Raw genomic sequence first — 18,804 nt, 5'->3', positions numbered from 1 at the left:
CTTCTATTGACAAATATACTATTTTTTAAAATCTATTTTTCTATGACTTTTCATACTATCAATATCTATACTGATATTAATATAGACACATCTATATATATCCTGCCCTTAATTTACCAACAACTTTGGCATCTGGAGATAAGTTTTTAGTCATACTAAATTTTAATGTAAATGTTAACATACATTGCTAGACTCAAAGTAGGGAAATGTATACTATCAAGTTTTCAAATTTAAATATAAGGATTCAATTTCAACACGTAACTTCCAGATGTTCAAAGCAGAATTCCAAATCAGTTTTGCCAAGCAAAAATTTTCCATTACTCAAAGTCGTGGGATAAAGTGTATAATGCAGTTTATTTTCTAAGCAAGGGGACAACTCACTAACTTCCTTCTTTTATAAGTGGTCTTTTGCCACACGTTTTTGAGAGTCACATCTTTTAATGCAAAACAATTTTTTAGTGCATACAGTGTCTCTTGCTGAACCTAAATCTCACCAACAAGGGGAAAGCACTAAAAAAAGCAAAGTTAAATCTATACCTATTTCCTGAACAGTTCGCAGAAATGCCATTTACAACTAGAAGAAAAAAATTCACTCATGGCCTACAAACAGAAAAGGTTTGGATGCTTTAGATATCATGAAAACAGGGGTGCCTGGCTGGGTCAGTCAGTAGAGCATGTGACTCTTAATCTCAGGATGGTGAGTTCAAGCCCCACGGTGGGTGTGGAACCTACTTAAAATAAAAAAATAAATAAAAGTAAAGAAATAGATATCGTGAAAATAATATTTTAAAAAATGGGGTGTCTGGGTGGCTGATCGGTTAAGCATCCAACTCTTGGATTTTGGCTCAGGTCCTGGTATCAGGGTTGTAAGGTCAAGCCCCCATGGGGCTCCACGCTCAGCAGGGAGTCTGCTTGAGATTCTCTCTCCCTCTCCCTCTGCCCCTCCCCCCACTCACGCTTGTGCTCTAAGACTGCGCTCTCCAAAATAAAAAAAGAGTAGGGAAAACACCAAAGAACTAAAAATTACCACAACAGGTCAGCTAATGTCAGTAATGACCAAAAAAAGTCAGCCAAATGTCACCTAGCTTGCCTAAACTGAAATTTAAGTTTTTCGGTTTATAATATTCAAAATCTCCTATCAGAAAATATATTTTGTACAGCCTATATAATTGCCTTCTTGTAATAATTATTTTTCCTGGCCTTGAAAAACAAATTTCACCATGGGAAACTGTTTTGTTTCCAAATTAGTTCAAGAAAATGCTTAATTGTTTTTAATTATTTTCTAAAACGTAACTACTTAGAAGTAAAACCTTGTCTGAAAAAAAATAAGCAAAGATAACAAACTGCAAAGTGGTTATTTAAAAAAGGAGATAAAGTATCACAAAAAGGGGGTAAGGCATCATATTAGTTCCAAATGGGAGGGTATCTTTGTATTCCTTCTACCATATCTGAATGAAATATAAAATTCTATTTTTTCTAATATTTTATTTATTTGAGAGAGAGAGAGCACGAGAGAGAGCAGTGAGCACAAGCAGGGAGGTGGGGAGAGGGGCAAAAGGAGGGGCAGAAGCAGACTCCCCGCTGAGCAGGGAGCCCGATACAGGACTCGATCCCAGCTCCCCGAGATCATGACCTGAGCTGAAGGCACTCAACTGACTGAGCCACCCAGGCACCCCAAATTCATTATATTCTCAAACCAATATATTAGAAACCAAATAAATGAAACTATTTCTTCCAGTCACGACACTCAAAACATGGGTCATCCTGAACAACTTCTCTTCCACCAACTTCTCTTGACATTCTCTTGCCAAGATCCACAGGTGCCATGGTTTTAAGGGCTCAGGTCTTTAGGCTTCTCAGCCCCTCCCCTCTGCATGCACCCTAACCCCAGGCCTCCCTTTTCTAAACAATTCTCCTTCTCCCTTCCTACTTTCTTCATTCTATTTGTAAGCCAGGAATTATCCTAGTCATGGCTCATGATAAAACCGACAGCTACCATTTATTGAATGCCTACCTTGTGCCAGAGACCATACAAGGCTTATTTTCGGTCTCACAATGATCCTCTAAGATAGACAGTCGTAGCCCCACTTTACAGAGGTTTCCACACGAAGTTCAGGAATGTCAAGTACCCTGCCCAGGGTCGCACAGGTAACGAGAAAAATCAAGATTCAAATCCAATTCTATCTGGCTCTGAAGTCTGTTCACTGCTCTTTCTCCAACTAGAAAACTACCATATACCTGAGGCAAAAGTAGTCAAAGTACCCTTAATCTCTCAAGCCCATGAGCGGGCCCTGAAATCCTCATCATCACCTCCTTCCCTCATCTGTCTTAATGGTATCATTTTCTCTCACTTTTTAAACCGGACATGTAACATTTTATATTATTAACTAAATAGACTTTCATTAACAAGATACAGATTCTTGACAACACAAAGTTCTTTCTATGGGAAAATGAATCATGAGTTACAAATCACCCATCTAAAAGTGAACTTTTATAATAAAACCCACATGTAAGCCAAGAACATCCTATGAGAGTACACTGGAAAAGCGGGAAATGCGTGTTGGTCTCTCTTCATGATTGAAAAATGGTGCCTCCTAGTAGTTCTCAAGTTCTAGTCTCTAAAAGGAACTTACTAGTACAGGGGTAGGCAAACCACAGCATGCAAGGTTAACCCCAGCCTGCTGTTGTTTTTGAAAATAAAGTTTTATGGGAACACAGTCATGCCCATTTGCTTACAAACTGCCTATAGGTGCTTTATCATTACAGTGCAGAGCACAGTAGTTCCAACAGACACCATTTGCCTGGCAATAGGCAAAATAGTAGAAGACTATCTGGCTCTTTGCAGAAAAAAAATTGCCGAAGAACTCCTATACTAACAAATACAAATTAAATATTCTTATTTTGTTTCGCTATAGGAATTAAGATATTCTGATTCCCAAGAGTACTGAGAAGATGAAAAAACAGAACACAACAGAATAAAAACGGGTATAAGGAATCAAAGTAAGTAAAAAATAACATTTAAGTGAGGTTTAAATAAGTCTGGGTAATATTAGCACACACACTAGAAGGTAATGCCTAATTCTTCAATCTGGGCCCAAATGTTGCTTTAACTTTACCAGCAGCTGAAGTAAAGAAGGAGACAGAACTAGATCCACTTGTTCATTGTGTCCAAAAAATAAAACCCTAGACTTTGCTCATGAACAAAACTTTCTAGGTTCTCATAAATGGGACACGGTGGTACATAGTGAACAACGTCCTCCACAATATGGTTATAGTCAATACAATAGCAAGTTTCACATGAAGTGTTTGTTAAATAAATACTTAGTGTTCATTAAAAAAATAAAGCACCTATAATCCAACCAAGAGCCAAAGAAATGCAGGGAAATGTGCCCTTTCCTTGTCCTGTTGGATCTTGGCATAAAACTTAGGAATAGGCAGTAATGTAACAACGTACAAAGTAATTATCATCTTCTGAAGGTGCTTACATGTTGAAAGCAGGGACCTCTTCCCAGGAACACAGAGCAGATCCTATTAAGGCACCATGGTCTCCTTTACTAGTGAATGTACAAAACCAACTTATGAAATCTTATATTTAGGGTTTTTCATTCAAAGATAACATACTAATGTCAGCAAAGTTAACTGGAGACTCAGTCAGACATGAAAATAGATATTGGAGGTGTACTCACGATCACCACTGAAATAACAGTCTACCCAAATTAATACTGAAAGGTTTTACTGTGCTGAAATCATCTTACTTTAAAAACAAAGCTAGTAGACCAAAACAGACCTGATCATCTACTCACACAAGTTTGAGGAAGCTCAAAGCAAGTTTGCCTGATGACTATATAAAGAGAACAGGGCATAATGTGAACCATTCTGATCCCATTACCCAGTAAATGAGTCGATTGCTTTGGATTTTTCCTTATTATTCTCTCTCTATCCATGGAATATTTAGGGGCCAATACATATCTTTCAATGCTGCTATTACAGTGCCTTTTAATACATCGTATCAGGGGAAAAAAGTCTAAATATTACCTTCTGTAGAAGCTGCATCAATCATTACTCTTTGCATGAGTACTGGTTCCAATCCAAAGTCGAAAACTATGGTTTGGCGAAAAGTTCCAAATATTTCTGTGTTAAATGCTATCCCGACTTTATACACGTAATGATCTAATCCATTTTGGGCCATCTTTCCTCCTATCCATTCTTGACAGTTTTCTGGGACTTCTTGTGATACCTGGGTAGTACTATCTCCGGCAGATATTGCAATGATACTAAAATGAGGACGATGAGCATCATAAAGCAATGCTACACGATACAGCATTCTTGCAGGCTACAAGGAAGTTAAAATAATTCATTGAGTACAAGGGGATGAAAAATCCAATTGTAATTGGGCTCTTCAATGAAAATATTCCCATAAGGGACTTTTACTTTCCCATGCTTCTAAAAGACTATGTTAAAAATACAAATTGTGCTCATAAGCCATTTAAGAAAAAAATGAGAATGGTTAAAAAAAATCAGTTGTTAAAATTATATACTTATGTCATTTATAACTCAGTAAAGCTGAAATTTTTAAAAATGATATATTTATGCTACATCTCTAGCCTCCCTGCTCTTTCTAGGATATGCTCATCTTTCTTTGTGGCAAAAGTTGTACCACCCTGTTAGATCACTGACCTCCAACTTTCCATACCTTTGGCCTAAATAAGTTTTATCTAACTTCAAGTAGGAAGTCTTCATAGGAGTGCAGTTACCTCTGAAGGCACTGGATTGGGTTCAAGGCTGAAGCTAAATGTTCCCAGATTTTTCATCCCAAGATGCAAATGATACAGTGGAAGAAATGCCACCAAAAAGTACACAAAACTTTCCACTGCACATATCCACAAAAAAGTTTGACTGCTTCATTCTTAAACTTTGAATATTATATTCAAGATGGGAGGCACTGCAGAAAATTTCTCATATTAAAAACCCATAATTACAGAATCTGTGACTTCATCAAATCAAATATAAAACCAAGCTGTGACTGTTTAAGTATCTTAGAACTGCCAGATTAAGCAATAGTTAATTATAAGCCATGAACCCCATCTTATGTTCCAACTTTGGAAGAGAATATATCAAAGACCTCTTTATCAAATTAATAAATTAGCAAACATCTAAATATCTACAAAGACTTTTATCTCAAAATCTAAAAATATTAGACCATTAATGAACAAAGCACAGAAATACACTTTAGCACAATATAGAACCTACTTAAGATGTACTCAGATTAAAACATTTTCAGTGCTCTAATACAGAGATTTAAAGGTCAAAAAAAGCCTTAAGAAAATCGAAAAAAAATTACACTCTTTAATTAGCACAAAATTCATACCTTACAAGTAAGAGCAAAGGTCCATGTCTGGTGAGATTTTTTGGTGTTGACAGTAACCGACAGATCAGGATTATGCTCTACTTTTACTCCTTCTATACATTCACTAAGCTGAAAATAGAGAGCAATTAATGTTATATTTTTAGTCCCAAAAGCAGAAACAGAAACTTCTGGCATGGTAAATAAATATCAACGGTAAAGATGTTGATGGAACTGTTTACAAAGCAAGGTATTTTTTATATATTAATTTTATAAGAACAAAATATAATAAAGCTTAGGCAAGACATAAGAAAATTAATAACAACAAAATGGCAGTAAACACTCCCTGAATGAAGATTAACATAATACCTGCAAATCTCCAAACAAATGGCTTAGTTCTGCTCTTTATTTTAGCAAAAGGGTCTACTTTTGCTACAAAAACACTTTAACAAGAATCAAGTTCTTCATATAGAGGATAAGGAAATAAACCAAAATATCACAAAACAAAGTCAAGACTCAAACAAGGTCATCGTTTAAAACAAACAAACAAAAAAAAAAATGCAGTTTATTTTCCTCACCACTTTCTCAGGAGATAATGAATTCATCCACTTTTCTATCAAGGTTTCCATGTAACTGCCTGAGAGCTGTTTATTCTCATTTTGCTGTTTCAATTTTATCAAGCGTGAAGCATATCTTTTCTGCCATTCTGCTAGTTCTTCCTGGGAATGTGCTGAAGTACACTGCGCACCATACCTACAGATTCCTTGCTCTAAAAATCTAAGTAGAATAGGAAAGACTGTTTTATCATATACTTTGTTGGACCATTTAAAAGATAAACTTCCAGCATTTGCCCTCCGACTCTTCAATAACAAAAACAAAACTTCATCTCCTGAAAGGCCATATTTATCACACCAACTTGCACAGAGGAGAAAGAAGAGGTTTCAAGAACATTTATGACAGTTATTCACTACAGCAACTTTCCATACTCAGCGACTTCTTTTTTGGAATAAGGGGATGCTAAAGCAAAGCATAATCGATCATAACCACCCCTCACCCACAAAACCGACACTGAAAAGGTAGCTTCCTTCATGATGTAACAACTCTATTTAGACAATTCTTCTCAGAGCAGAATTTTCCTAAAGCAACACTGACATCAAGTGGATCAGTGCATCAAACACAGGTGTGCCCTACTTCTCAAAATGATAGGACCTAAAGACGATTCTCCACACACTAGGAATTTCATTCTAAAAAAAATATTACTATATCATTAAATTATCATCTTAAGGCTTCTACTTTTCACCTTCAAATGTAAGCCTCTACTCTTTTCTATATTACTATTATTACCTATATTTCATTGAAAATACTGGACTATATTCACTTGCTTGAAGTTTTAAATAAATTAAGAATAAAAGTTTTATATTAGAATCTCAATTAATTCAATAGATTAAAATCTTCAATGGTAAATTCCTAAATGTTCATATTAAAGGACAGAGTTAATGGTTTCTCAGTGTTTATGACACAGAAAATTCAACTGACAATTCAGTGGTCAAAACAGATATGCAAAACTTTATTAATTTTTTTAAGTTTTAAATATCCTACAAAATTATGGGTCTAGCCAGTTTTTAAACAACTGAAACATCAAAAAATTAACATCTTCTGAGAGAAAAAATGAAAATTAAACTATAAATAGCAAAATACAGATGAGGGGTGTTATATTATGGATAATTTTTCAACCGAAAAAATATGGACAGGAAGAAATATAAAACGAACCACAGCACAATGTAAATTATCAAATGGTTCACCCTATTTGCAAAGATGACTGTATTTAAAGCTTTTCTTAATGATACAAAGTACCTGAACTTAAATTATACGACTTACTAAGTTCTCTTACACTTTATAAGACACATTTAAAAATCATGCATTTGTTTCTCTTAAGTATGTCTTAAGGAGCCAAATATTTCTCTATTGCTTTGTTTTAAATTATTTCTTTAAATACTAAAGGTTTGGTATTTTTATCTGGCCTATATATTTTATCACATTTCCTCTGCATAGGACTGTGTTCTACCTCTACTACAACATGATGCCACGAGGATTTTTGAAATTTACTACTTAGTTTCTTTATTTCTACTATAAAATCATATCTGATCTTGACTATTCAATCATCAAAACTACATATCCAATTTCCTTCATCATCAAAAACAATCTATAATAATGAGACTTTAAATCTAAAATCCCTCATTACTAGTTCTTATAAAAAGAACTGGAGTTCACCTTTCGAAATGTGACTTTAATAATTCTTCCCAGCTTAATAACGATTTAATTTTGAAAGGTTAGCCCTCAAATAGAAATTACTCATAAATTATATATAAGGATAACATGAAGGTAATAGATTTTCTTTTTTTAGAAAAGTTATTAAAATAATTTAACATTTCTTCATCTATTTTATGCTCTACGTCAGTATATATAATTTCAATTCAATCACCATAAGTTAGAGGTACATTTCACATAAATAAGAGACCAGGATTAAATTCAGTCAAAATAATTCAACTGGTATTATAAAAGACTTCTACACAAAGTCTTAACAATCCCGATTTAGATCACTGTTGTTTGTAATTAAAAGAAGGCTCACTGATATGGCCTTGACTTTTATTATTTAATGATAATGACCATTAGTTATGGCTTCTGTTTCAAGTTGAAAATAAACCATTTTACTCAATCACTATACTTCTTCCTTCACATATTATCTTTTTAAATTGGAATTACTACTTTTCAGAAAGTGAAGGAAAATCATCTATCCTTTGAATAAAGACATGTCATTGGTTTAAAAAAAAAATTCACGTTACCTTTTACACAAAGTATATTCCTCGCTGCTTGTGATTCCCCTAGGTGGTGGGCGGAAATGCCAACCATTACAAGATCCTAGAGAGTAATCAGGATATAGTCTTATCATTTGAGGCTTGCTAAGAATTCTGATAATGTGTAAGAAATACTATAAACCCTCCACACACATCATCCTAGATGATGTAAAAAGGACATGACATACTTGCCTCCACCAAAAAAGTAATCTACCGATCAAATGAGTTAAATTCAATTAACCACAGGAAACTTAGACATCACTGAAGTAGTTACCCAGCAGCTAAATCAGGTCGATGACCCTGACTCTATCCTAGCAACTGGTGGACATATTTCCAATGCTGTCTCTTCCCTAACAACTAAAGGGGGAAATGTTGGCATGCCTGTCATTTCTTAAGTATAAAATGTGTCTCTATTAGGAATTATTTCAGGAATGAGAAAATTACCATATCCTGAAAGGAAATTTTCTAGAACAAATTCAATACTACATATTGAGTGCAAAGTTCCACATTATTACCCATGTTCCTTAGCATTTGTCTGGCACATGTCATTGTATCAAGTAATCCTTTTTTACAACTGAAATAAAATTCAGAAAGTTGAATTCTGACATAGGAGCTAAAAAATAACATTTGTTTACTTCTGAATACAATGAGCTTTGATTCATTTAGATAAAGGTTCCAAATAAACCAAGGAAAATAAGGCTTAGGAAAGAGAAGGCTAGAGCAACAGAGGTTGAGCAGCACCAAATTTTCAAGGACCTCAAAGCCATTCTCTATTTCCTCACAAATCGTGTGCTACCACCCACCCCCCCCAAAAAAGATATTCAGCCAGATTGAGTTTAAAGCTGTGTCTCATCCCTTTCCAGCTGTGTGACTGGAAAAACCACTGAACCTTAAAAAATATCAGTTTCATCCCCTATCAAAAAGATGGAGAAGCCAATACACGTTTTTGTGAAAGCTGCTACCACGGTACACAGTATCCAGCAAGCACTCAATGAATGTTGGTCCCTCTTCCCTTTCCTCTGGCAACAGAAGAAGAGGTCATGGATTTTAACTGTGGCAGGAACAACTCAGCTTACAGATCAGGACTTCCAAAAAGTAGTAACTGGACTAGCCTGGGACAGAAAAAGAGAAAGACTCCCCTCTACGATGTAGAACGTAGCAACGTGACATTGCTAACAATGAGGTTTACTCACAGTCGGGGCTACATGGAGGCGAGAAAATGATACTTCCTACCTCCATGACTCCATTATTCTACAAAAAGGGGCCAGTGAAAAAAAATGTTTTCATCCATACCTACTTCTTAAAATTACATTTGTATAATCTCTCCCATACCTCCACTTACATGTACTATAACTCAGTAAATGTCCTCCCAATAATCAATAACAAAGCGATGCCTGCAATTACAGCTAACAGAAGTAACACAGAATTTTGTACTTACCCCCCTTCCAAGTCTTCCACGTGATATCCAGAGAGGACGTTACTAGTTGCTGTCTGAAATTTTTCAAATGAAAATGTTTTTATAATAAGAAATAACCAGTTGATGTTGAATTAAACTTGGACATTTTCAACTTTTAAGGTTGAGTTTGAATACTTAGAAATTTTAATAAACATTAATATTGTGAACAGTATTTTTTGCATCCATCTCTGCTCTATGTTAAACTATGTTTAAAATACAGAAAAGAGGGCGCCTGGGTGGCTCAGTTGGTTAAGCGACTGCCTTCGGCTCAGGTCATGGTCCTGGAGTCCCGCGATCGAGTCCCGCATCGGGCTCCCTGCTCAGCAGGGAGTCTGCTTCTCCCTCTGACCCTCTTCCTTCTCGTGCTTTCTATCTCTCATTCTCTCTCTCTCTCAAATAAATAAATAAAATCTTTAAAAAAAAAAATACAGAAAAGAGGTACTTATGTGGCCTTCATTAAGGAAACTGATAGACTCCCTATTTAAAAATTACCCATAGCAAATGATAAAGTCCATGGAGTAGTGCCTCCATCCATTTACTCATTTCACTCTCCTCTTCCTAACACCTAGAGAATGACCAGCTAGAGAGGTGCCTTTCTCCTGCACTGAGTGCAACACCACCACTCTGGGGCCTGCAGCACATCCTGACAGGTCCCCCTCACTCTGGGATGAGCCCTTCTCCCATGATGAAGCTGAGGACCCACTCACTCTGACTCCCTGGTTTTCTTGACTCAACTCCCTTGGTGTACATAAATCCCCAACCTGCTCCTTTGGCTCTAATTTTACTCTAAACTCTACACCTCCCATTTCAACTGAGTGCTAGCCATAGCCCTTTTTCTTATTTTTCTTAACTACCAACAGCATTTTATGTGCCAGATCAGTCAGCCATGTACGGATCCACTGCCAACAGCCCGACTGCCTTTCTATATTCTCACAGTTCACAGAGGATCAGGTACATAATGAGTGCCCAGTAAGTGCATCCAGGATGGGATGGGTGGATGGACAGATGATCACCCAAGCACTTCAAACAAATATGTCCAAAATTAAATTCGTCATCTTTATCCCAAATCTCATCCTCCTTCTCAGGCTCCTTATCTCAGGCTAATGCTCCCAAAGAGAGCAAGACTAAAATTCTGAAAGCCATCTTGATTTCTCCCTCTTCTGTCCCGCTCTGAATATTCTCCAAATCTTGCCCAACGAGGTCTAGTGTGTCCCTCATATCTGTCTCATACTCTTTTATTTCCACTGCCACTCTCCTAGACAAGGCCCTCATCTGCCCCTGAACCACCAATGTTACCCTGTACCAAGTCACCTCTGGGTCTTTACCTAGCACCCCCATCCTTTAATCTCCTGCCTTCCTGGTCTCCCCACAAACTGTTGATCTCTCCTCTCCCTGTTCGTACTTCCACTGCAGCACTTACTGACCACACATAGCCTGCCCCGTGGGTACATCAGCTATGTGCACCTCCGACTAGCCCACCAGATTGTTCTCCACAGACAGCTCAGCTTTCCAAAACCCAGAGAACCTTGAACAGCACAGGAGCTCAGTAAATGTTGAATTGCATCAGAAGAAATGGTTTCCCAACATGAAATTTGGAATGTTGTGTACTGCAGAAATAATGTCTAAATGCTAATTGGGTATAACTGAAACAATAATATCACTATAATTTATATGTCATTAATTAAACTGGACTTTTCAGGTTGGGCTGGAAGTAATCACTATACGACTTTTTCTTTAGGAAAATGCCTTCTGATTCTCAAACTACTTACTAAAAATTTTTAAAGACAACCCATTCTTTCTGTAAAATGAGGACTGAATATAAGAATACATAAGCTAAATCAAGGGTAATTGTTTACATTATAAGGATTCTATGTTCACAAAAAAGATACGTTAAAAAAAAACCTCTTTAAATTCTACAAGCAAGGTCTAAGTGCCACAGTCTCACACTAGCCTTTAAAATATGATCTCAGGGGCGCCTAGGTGGCGCAATCAGTTAAGCATTCAACTCTTGGATTCGGCTCAGGTCATGATCTCAGGGTCATGAAATTGAGCCCCACATCAGGCTCCACACTCAGCATGGGAGTCTTCTAAAGTTTTTCTCTCCCTCTCCCTCTGCCCATCTCCACACTCTCTTTAATAAATGAATCTTAAAAATATATATATTTCATCTTCATCAAATTTATAAATATAATAACTAAAAGCTCACCTCATGTGTGAATTTAAAGTACCTCCTCTAAAAAATTTACCAAAATAGGGGCACCTGGCTGGCTCAGTCGATGAAGCATGCAGCTCTTGATCTCAAGGTCATGAGTTTGAGCCCCACGTTAGGTGCAGAGATTACATAAATAAATAAATATTTTAAAAACAGTTTATCAAATTTGATAAAATTTTATCAAAATATTTATCAAAATTTATCAAAATAAATTTACCAGACACACAAGAAAAAAATGGGAATAAAATGTTTCAGTCCTATAATAAAGCTGAAAGCATTTATAATTTTTTTTAAAGATTTTATTTATTTATTTGAGAGAGAGAGTGAGCACATGAGAAGGGTGAGGGTCAGAGGGAGAAGCAGACTCCCTGCCGAGCAGGAAGCCCGATGCAGGACTCGATCCTGGGATTCCAGGATCATGACCTGAGCCGAAGGCAGTCGCTCAACCAACTGAGCCACCCAGGCGCCTATAATTGTTAAAAGGTTAAAATACATGGTGTGTTTCACAAGTCAGCATCTGCAGTGATGTACAAATGAGCGGGGTGCCTGTGCTGACACTCAGCTCTCAGGCTGGCAGGTACATCGCACCACAAGTGCTGGTAAAAATGAGAAGCTTTACCTGGGCTTAGGATTTGGCCACCATGGCTTTTAGGTCCAAGGTATTGTGTTTCGGGGCTTTTTTTAAAACACCTTTTCATATGCTCAGACCCCAAGACGGAAGGGCAAAATCAATTAGTTTATGATCAATCTTTAGTTTGTACCGACACCTTCAGGAAAAGCAACCAATTTTCATATTGCTAGGATTTCTATAAATTTACAATCAAGTCCGTTAATTTGATATTTTAAATCTTTATATTCTGTTTTGTTTCCATTAGTCAGCCTTGAGTTCCATGTCTTTATCCTTATCCACTAAGCACTTAAACACCAGCTCAGTTCAATCTTTAAAACAAATTGTTTCTATTTTTTATTTTTTTTTAAGATTTTATTTATTTATTTGACAGAGCGAGACAGCGAGAGAGGGAACACAAGCAGGGGGAGTGGGAGAGGGAGAAGCAGGCTTCCCGCCGAGCAGGGAGCCCAATGCGGGGCTCGATCCCAGGACCCTGGGATCATGACCTGAGCCGAAGGCAGACGCTTAACGACTGAGCCACCCAGGTGCCCCAGATGGATTTTTTTTTTTTTAATAATATCAGTTCACATACTACTTTGGTTACAAAGAAAAGTTAATCATAAACAAAACTTAAGTAACTTCTCCCAAAAGTACAGTCACAAAATAGGAATCAAGTGATACTTGTGGCCTTATGTGTGAGAGCATTATAAATATTAAAAATAAAAATTTGTATATATATAAATACATAAAATATATACCTCTGGGTGATTATCAGATGTAAAGCTGATAATTCAATTAAGGCAATAAGAAAGAAGCCAAAAATTTTAATAAAATGAAAGGTCATCTTATTTTACATTCCATGTTAAAAGTCTAAAACATTTATAATTGTCTTCCTTTAATCCTTAGAAATTAAAAACACTACATATATGCAAGAAAGGAAATGGCCCTGAAGTTAATTAGAGCTTACTGACACTCAGGTCATTCATAGTAAGACAAAGAAAATAAACATTTTTTTTAAAGCCTATGTAATTGTAGCAAAACAAATAGTATCTTTACCCAGCTCGTGCAATTCATGATTGTCTTCTTTGCTTAACGTTTGTCGATACGTGTGACGTGTTATTAGATTTAGAACTGGAAAGTAATCTACAGGAGCTCAGAGTTTACGCCTGGGCCTCTGTTCTTTCTCTCCACCCATGTGGAGCACCCTCCATCTCACTCACCATGGGCCTGGCACCTTCTTAACCCTCAGTTCTTTGCTTAGCTATCTCAGCCTCTGACCAACCAATCCAGTTAATTTTTCCATCACAGAAAGCTTACCTTTTTCCCCTCATACCACTTTCCTCAATGTGAATTACACCTATAGTTGTCTAATTAATTTATTTGTTTGTTGTCTATCTCTTCTCCAGGACTTTAACCTCCCAGACTATGGGTATCGTGGTCAGTGCTGGATTCCCAGCAACACAAATGGGACCTAGCACATAGTAGGTGCCAGTTTTCTTAATAAATAAGCGAATCAGAAGGTGCTTGGGTGGCTCAGCGGGTTAAGCATTCGACTCTTGGTTTTGGCTCAGGTCATGATCTCAAGCCTGTAAGATCAAGCCCTGCGTCGAGCCCTGCACTCAGCGGGGAGTCTACTTGAAGATTTTCCCCCTATACCCTTCCCCTCCCTCACACACATGTGTGCACCAACCCCTTCAAATAAATAAATTAATTTTAAAAACAACTACTTTTGTCAGCTTTTATTATAAATGGAAGCCTTGTAAAGTGATTGGTTGGTATATTTATTATTTATTTTTCTTTTTTTTTTGAGAGAGAGTGCAGGAGGGGGTGGGAGGAGGGGCAGAGAGAGAAGGAGAGAGAGAATCTTTTTTTTTTTTTAAAGAGACATCTAAATAAAAATACTTTTATATGCCTGTATGAGGAACAGAAATTTGAAATTTACAAAGCTATGGGCCTGTTCCATGCCACTGCTGTCCCCTGGCCTTCCATGTGCCCTTCAAGTGCTTCACCAGAGCACGTTTCTGTTCACCAGTTACCCTGATACACATTATTTCCACCTCCTAAACTCCATTCTCTAAAACCAGTCCTTGAATCACAGACCTCTTTAGTTGCTTTAAAAAGAAGGCTTAAGGGCGCCTGGGTGGCTCAGTCGTTAAGCGTCTGCCTTCGGCTCAGGTCATGATCCCAGGGTCCTGGGATCGAATCCCACATCGGGCTCCCTGCTCCACGGGAAGCCTGCTTCTCCCTCTCCCACTCCCCCTGCTTGTGTTCCTGCTCTCGCTATCTCTCTCTGTCAAATAAATAAAATCTTTAAAAAAAAAAAAAAAAAAAGAAGGCTTAAGGGGTATCTCATTTTTAAGGACAGTATATTTTCTAACAGCCAGATGTAATTAAACACTAAAATTTCCCAATCATCTTTCCACTTGTTGGCCAGAGACCGCTAACAAGAATTAGGAACAGAAGACCTGGGGTGCAGGGGAGACGTGAGAAGAAGCAAGATTCCTGGGATGGGACCAAGATGGGTTAGAAAAGGCGGCCGGAAGTTCCACCATCCCACCTTAACAGCCTTGCTTTCTTGGCTGATGCCCAAAGATTTTCCAATATGAATACAGAACACTTACTATAGCCAGATTGAGTTAAACTCTTTCCAAAGAGATCCACTGAAATAGTCTTACCTCTGTTTCTGTGAGAAGTGTTTTTAGTCTTGTCAAATCCTTTGTTACCATCCCATTCTGAAAAGGGTGGATGAAAAAGGCAAAACCCAGTTAGTATATTTGTTCTTTGCTATGGGGGCATAACTCAATTCCTCCACTGTTTCTAAGGTTTATCTGTAAAAGGACAATGCTACCCTCATCTCCCATCCCACTACCATTATAATGGTGATAATAAAGCTAATCATCTGTAAGAAGGACAAAATACAAAGTGTGGCCTAAAACACTATTCACCTTGCATAAGAGTTTAGAATCAATTCAATAAAATATTAACACCGGTGTCGCTGAAAAGCAAGATAGGATATGCAAAGAGAAAAATAAACCTACACTTATTTTGAACTTCCCCCCCGCAAAAAACTAATGGGCTTATATTTACAAAATGGTGAACTCAATCAGTTATCCATGATTCAGATTAACATAAGATGATCATTGCACTTTAAATTTTTTTTTTTTTTTTAGATTTTATTTGAGAGAGAGAGAGACAGAGATAGTGAGACAGAGAGCACAAGTGGGGAGGAGAGGGAGAAGCAGGCTCCCCACTGAGCAGGGAGCCCGGTGCGGGACTCGATCCCAGGACCCTGGGACCATGACCTGAGCCGAAGGCAGACGCTTAACTGACTGAGCCACCCAGGTGCCCTGATCATTGCTCTTTAAAGATAGTTCATTAATAAAGCAGTTGAAGGAAAACAAGCAAAATAGTCACTCTTCTGAAATTCAAATTTCACCTTGAGATTTAAAAGCAAATACTTCCTAGTTTTAAATTCAAAAACCCAACAGATAAAACTGTGTAATATGCTTAACTTATACTGAAAACTTCCTTAAGGATAGAATTATCTTAATAATAAAGAAGAGGGGCGCCAGGGTGGCTCAGTCGTTAAGTGTCTGCTTTGGGCTTAGGTCATGATCCCAGGGTCCTGGGATTGAGCCCCACATCGGGCTCCCTGCTCAGCGGGAAGCCTGCTTCTCCCTCTCCCACTTCCCCTGCTTGTGTTCCCTCTTTTGTTGTCTGTGTCAAATAAATAAAATCTTTAAAAAAATAAAATAAAGAAGAAATAGATTCTTTATCGTCTATTTAGAACTAAATAGCTATCCAATTTTGCTATATTAGTAATACAATTTAGCTTTACATTCACTTGTAAATTTGGTGAAATCAAAAACCAATATTAAACCAGGGCACCCGGGTGGCACAGTCAGTTAAGCATCCGACTCTTGGTTTCGGCTCAGGTCGTGATCTCAGGGTGATGAGACAGAGCACTGCATGGGGCACCACACTCAGCGGGGAGTCTGCTTGAGAATCTCTCTTTCCTCCCTCTGCCCCTCCCCGTGCTTTCTCTCACTCTCTCTAAAATAAATAAATAAATCTTTAAAAAAAAAACAAACACAATGTTAAACCAATTAAATAATTCACTGTACAATAATCCCTCAGAAAATGACTAAATTACCCCCTGAGGTGGGTCATTACATTACACTCAGCAGTATACCAAGTACTTCCCTAATTTCTTTTTTTCCCCAACCAAATATATTTATTTGCAGTGAAAACACTCCAGATTTTCACAGTTTACATCGATTCCGAAGACTAAGTGAGGTGCAGGGAATTCACGCTATATAGCAACGTATACAAATACTTTCTGGCTTTTCCTATTTTCCATTGATTCCTCAGAAATATCCACAAATTTTATAACAGTAACCAACTGGTGAAAAAAGTTTTAACATCTTTTCTTCTCATTTCTATAGATTGCCAATTCTAAAGTTCCAAAATGTAGTCCCTCAATTATCTCAACCAAAACCAAAAAAACTCTAGAAAATTAAATGCTACCTACAAAAAATTATTCCAAAATCTGAACAGAATTAGGTCATTCCATCAGAGTGGTGAGAGTGGAATATTAATTTACACCCATAACATCTTCAGAAACAGAAGTAATTATTACTTAGTTTAGGTAACTTTAAACATTTTATAAAATAAATGACTGGACTTAAGAACCCTATACAATCATATGTCCACAGGAGCATTTTAAAATCCAAAACCATACGGGTGCCTGGGTGGTTCAGTCGGTTAAATATCTGCCTTTGGCTCAGGTCACGATCCCAGGACCCTGGGATAGAGCCCAACATTGGGCTCCCTGCTCAGCAGGGAGTCTGCTTCTCCCTCTGCTCCTCCCCACTCCCCGCCCCCCGCTCCTGCTCTCTCACACTCACTCCCTCTCTTTCTCAAATAAATAAATAATAGTAAGTAAGTAAATAAATAAATAAATAAATAAACCCCAAAAATAAGGAGTGCACCTGGCTGGCTCAGTTGGTAGAGCACACTCTTGATCTCAAGGTTGTGAGTTTAAACCCCACATTGGACCTAGACCTTGCTTAAAAAATAAATTAAATAGTGCAACCATGTCAGGACCCCTCTCACTCTTGAGAGCTTTTTCTGTATCTTCACTTAATAAACTTCTATCACTTTACTCACAAAAATAATTAACTAATTAAAACCCAAACATATTCCCAGGTTCTATTAAATAACATCTTTATTTTTTTTTAAGATTTTATTTATTAGAGAGAGACAGCACAAGCAGGGGGAGCAGCAGGTAGAGGGAGAGGGGGATGCAGGCTCCCCGCCAAGCACGGAGCCCAACGCGGGGCTCGATCCCAGGACCCTGGGATCATGACCTGGGCAGAAGGCAGACGCTCAACCGACTGAGCCACCCAGGCGTCCCTAAATGACATCTTTAAAGAAAACCATTCAGTTATCCAGTTATCCTATACTTTCAAAGTTCTAAAAAGTACCTGCTATTCTTATATATATTATCACAAACCATTAAGAACCCAGTGATTAAACATCAGGTTGTTGAAGAGAAATGAGTATCTAAAGATACTCATGAACTTTGATCTCTAATAAAAGGAAGTAAAAGGAAAAATGCAAACTTAATTACTTTTCCCCCCACAATATGCTTAAGGAGTCAAATGAATGAATCCATTTTCACACATTCAGAATTAGAGCTCATCAACGTACCAGGGACTCTCCTGTCAGTGACTTGGCAAGAATGTTGGATACCAGTTGAAGCTTTCCTTTCAGTTGCATGCAGCAAAGCACTGCCTGAAAGGCACCATCTCCCTTGGCCAGGCCTTCTCCCAGCACTGTCAGGAAAGAATAGCCAGCATTAACCATGTAACGTTAGATGCAAATTTTTCTTGATTATAACATTAGTACACTATCACAAAGATGCAGTCTTACACACTAAAAGAATTAACTTCAAGTACTAGTAGAAAGCAGTGATGTTTCAGTTCTGTCCGAGACATACATAAAGACAAGAAAAAACATGGTGGAATCCACCTTATCTAACCCACTAGCAGCCTACAGCCAGGAAGGATCACATCAAAGTCACAGGAAGAAGAGCTCATCTTAAAGCTCTCTCTCCAGTGAAAAATACCACTCAGCCTGTAATTCCGGGTAAATGAGGGCTCTTAACTGCAAAGATATTTTCTGAAGAAAGTTTCCACATTTTTAACAGTGAAACAAGAGATCCAGTCCCATTAAAATGCAAAAGAATAGAAGCTGCAAATCTCAACATGTGGTATTCCTAAGCAGCTAAGAGTTAGCTTTTATCAAAAACAGCAAGATTAACTA

General features: G+C 37.5%; 1 protein-coding gene across 1 annotated transcript in view; it reads right to left on the bottom strand.

Annotated features, from left to right (window-relative positions):
- Positions 1 to 18,804, bottom strand: part of HELZ (helicase with zinc finger) — a 157,461-nt gene that overhangs the window by 98,386 nt on the left and 40,271 nt on the right. The window contains 7 exon segments of the mRNA XM_035724531.1: positions 4,036 to 4,333; positions 5,369 to 5,476; positions 5,923 to 6,121; positions 8,188 to 8,262; positions 9,638 to 9,690; positions 15,153 to 15,209; positions 18,190 to 18,314. Coding sequence (XP_035580424.1) covers positions 4,036 to 4,333; positions 5,369 to 5,476; positions 5,923 to 6,121; positions 8,188 to 8,262; positions 9,638 to 9,690; positions 15,153 to 15,209; positions 18,190 to 18,314 — 915 coding nt within the window.

The sequence above is a fragment of the Zalophus californianus genome, chromosome 16, assembly GCF_009762305.2.
Source record: "Zalophus californianus isolate mZalCal1 chromosome 16, mZalCal1.pri.v2, whole genome shotgun sequence".
NCBI classification, from domain to species: domain Eukaryota; kingdom Metazoa; phylum Chordata; class Mammalia; order Carnivora; family Otariidae; genus Zalophus; species Zalophus californianus.
This window is presented reverse-complemented; position numbering and strand designations above follow the sequence as displayed.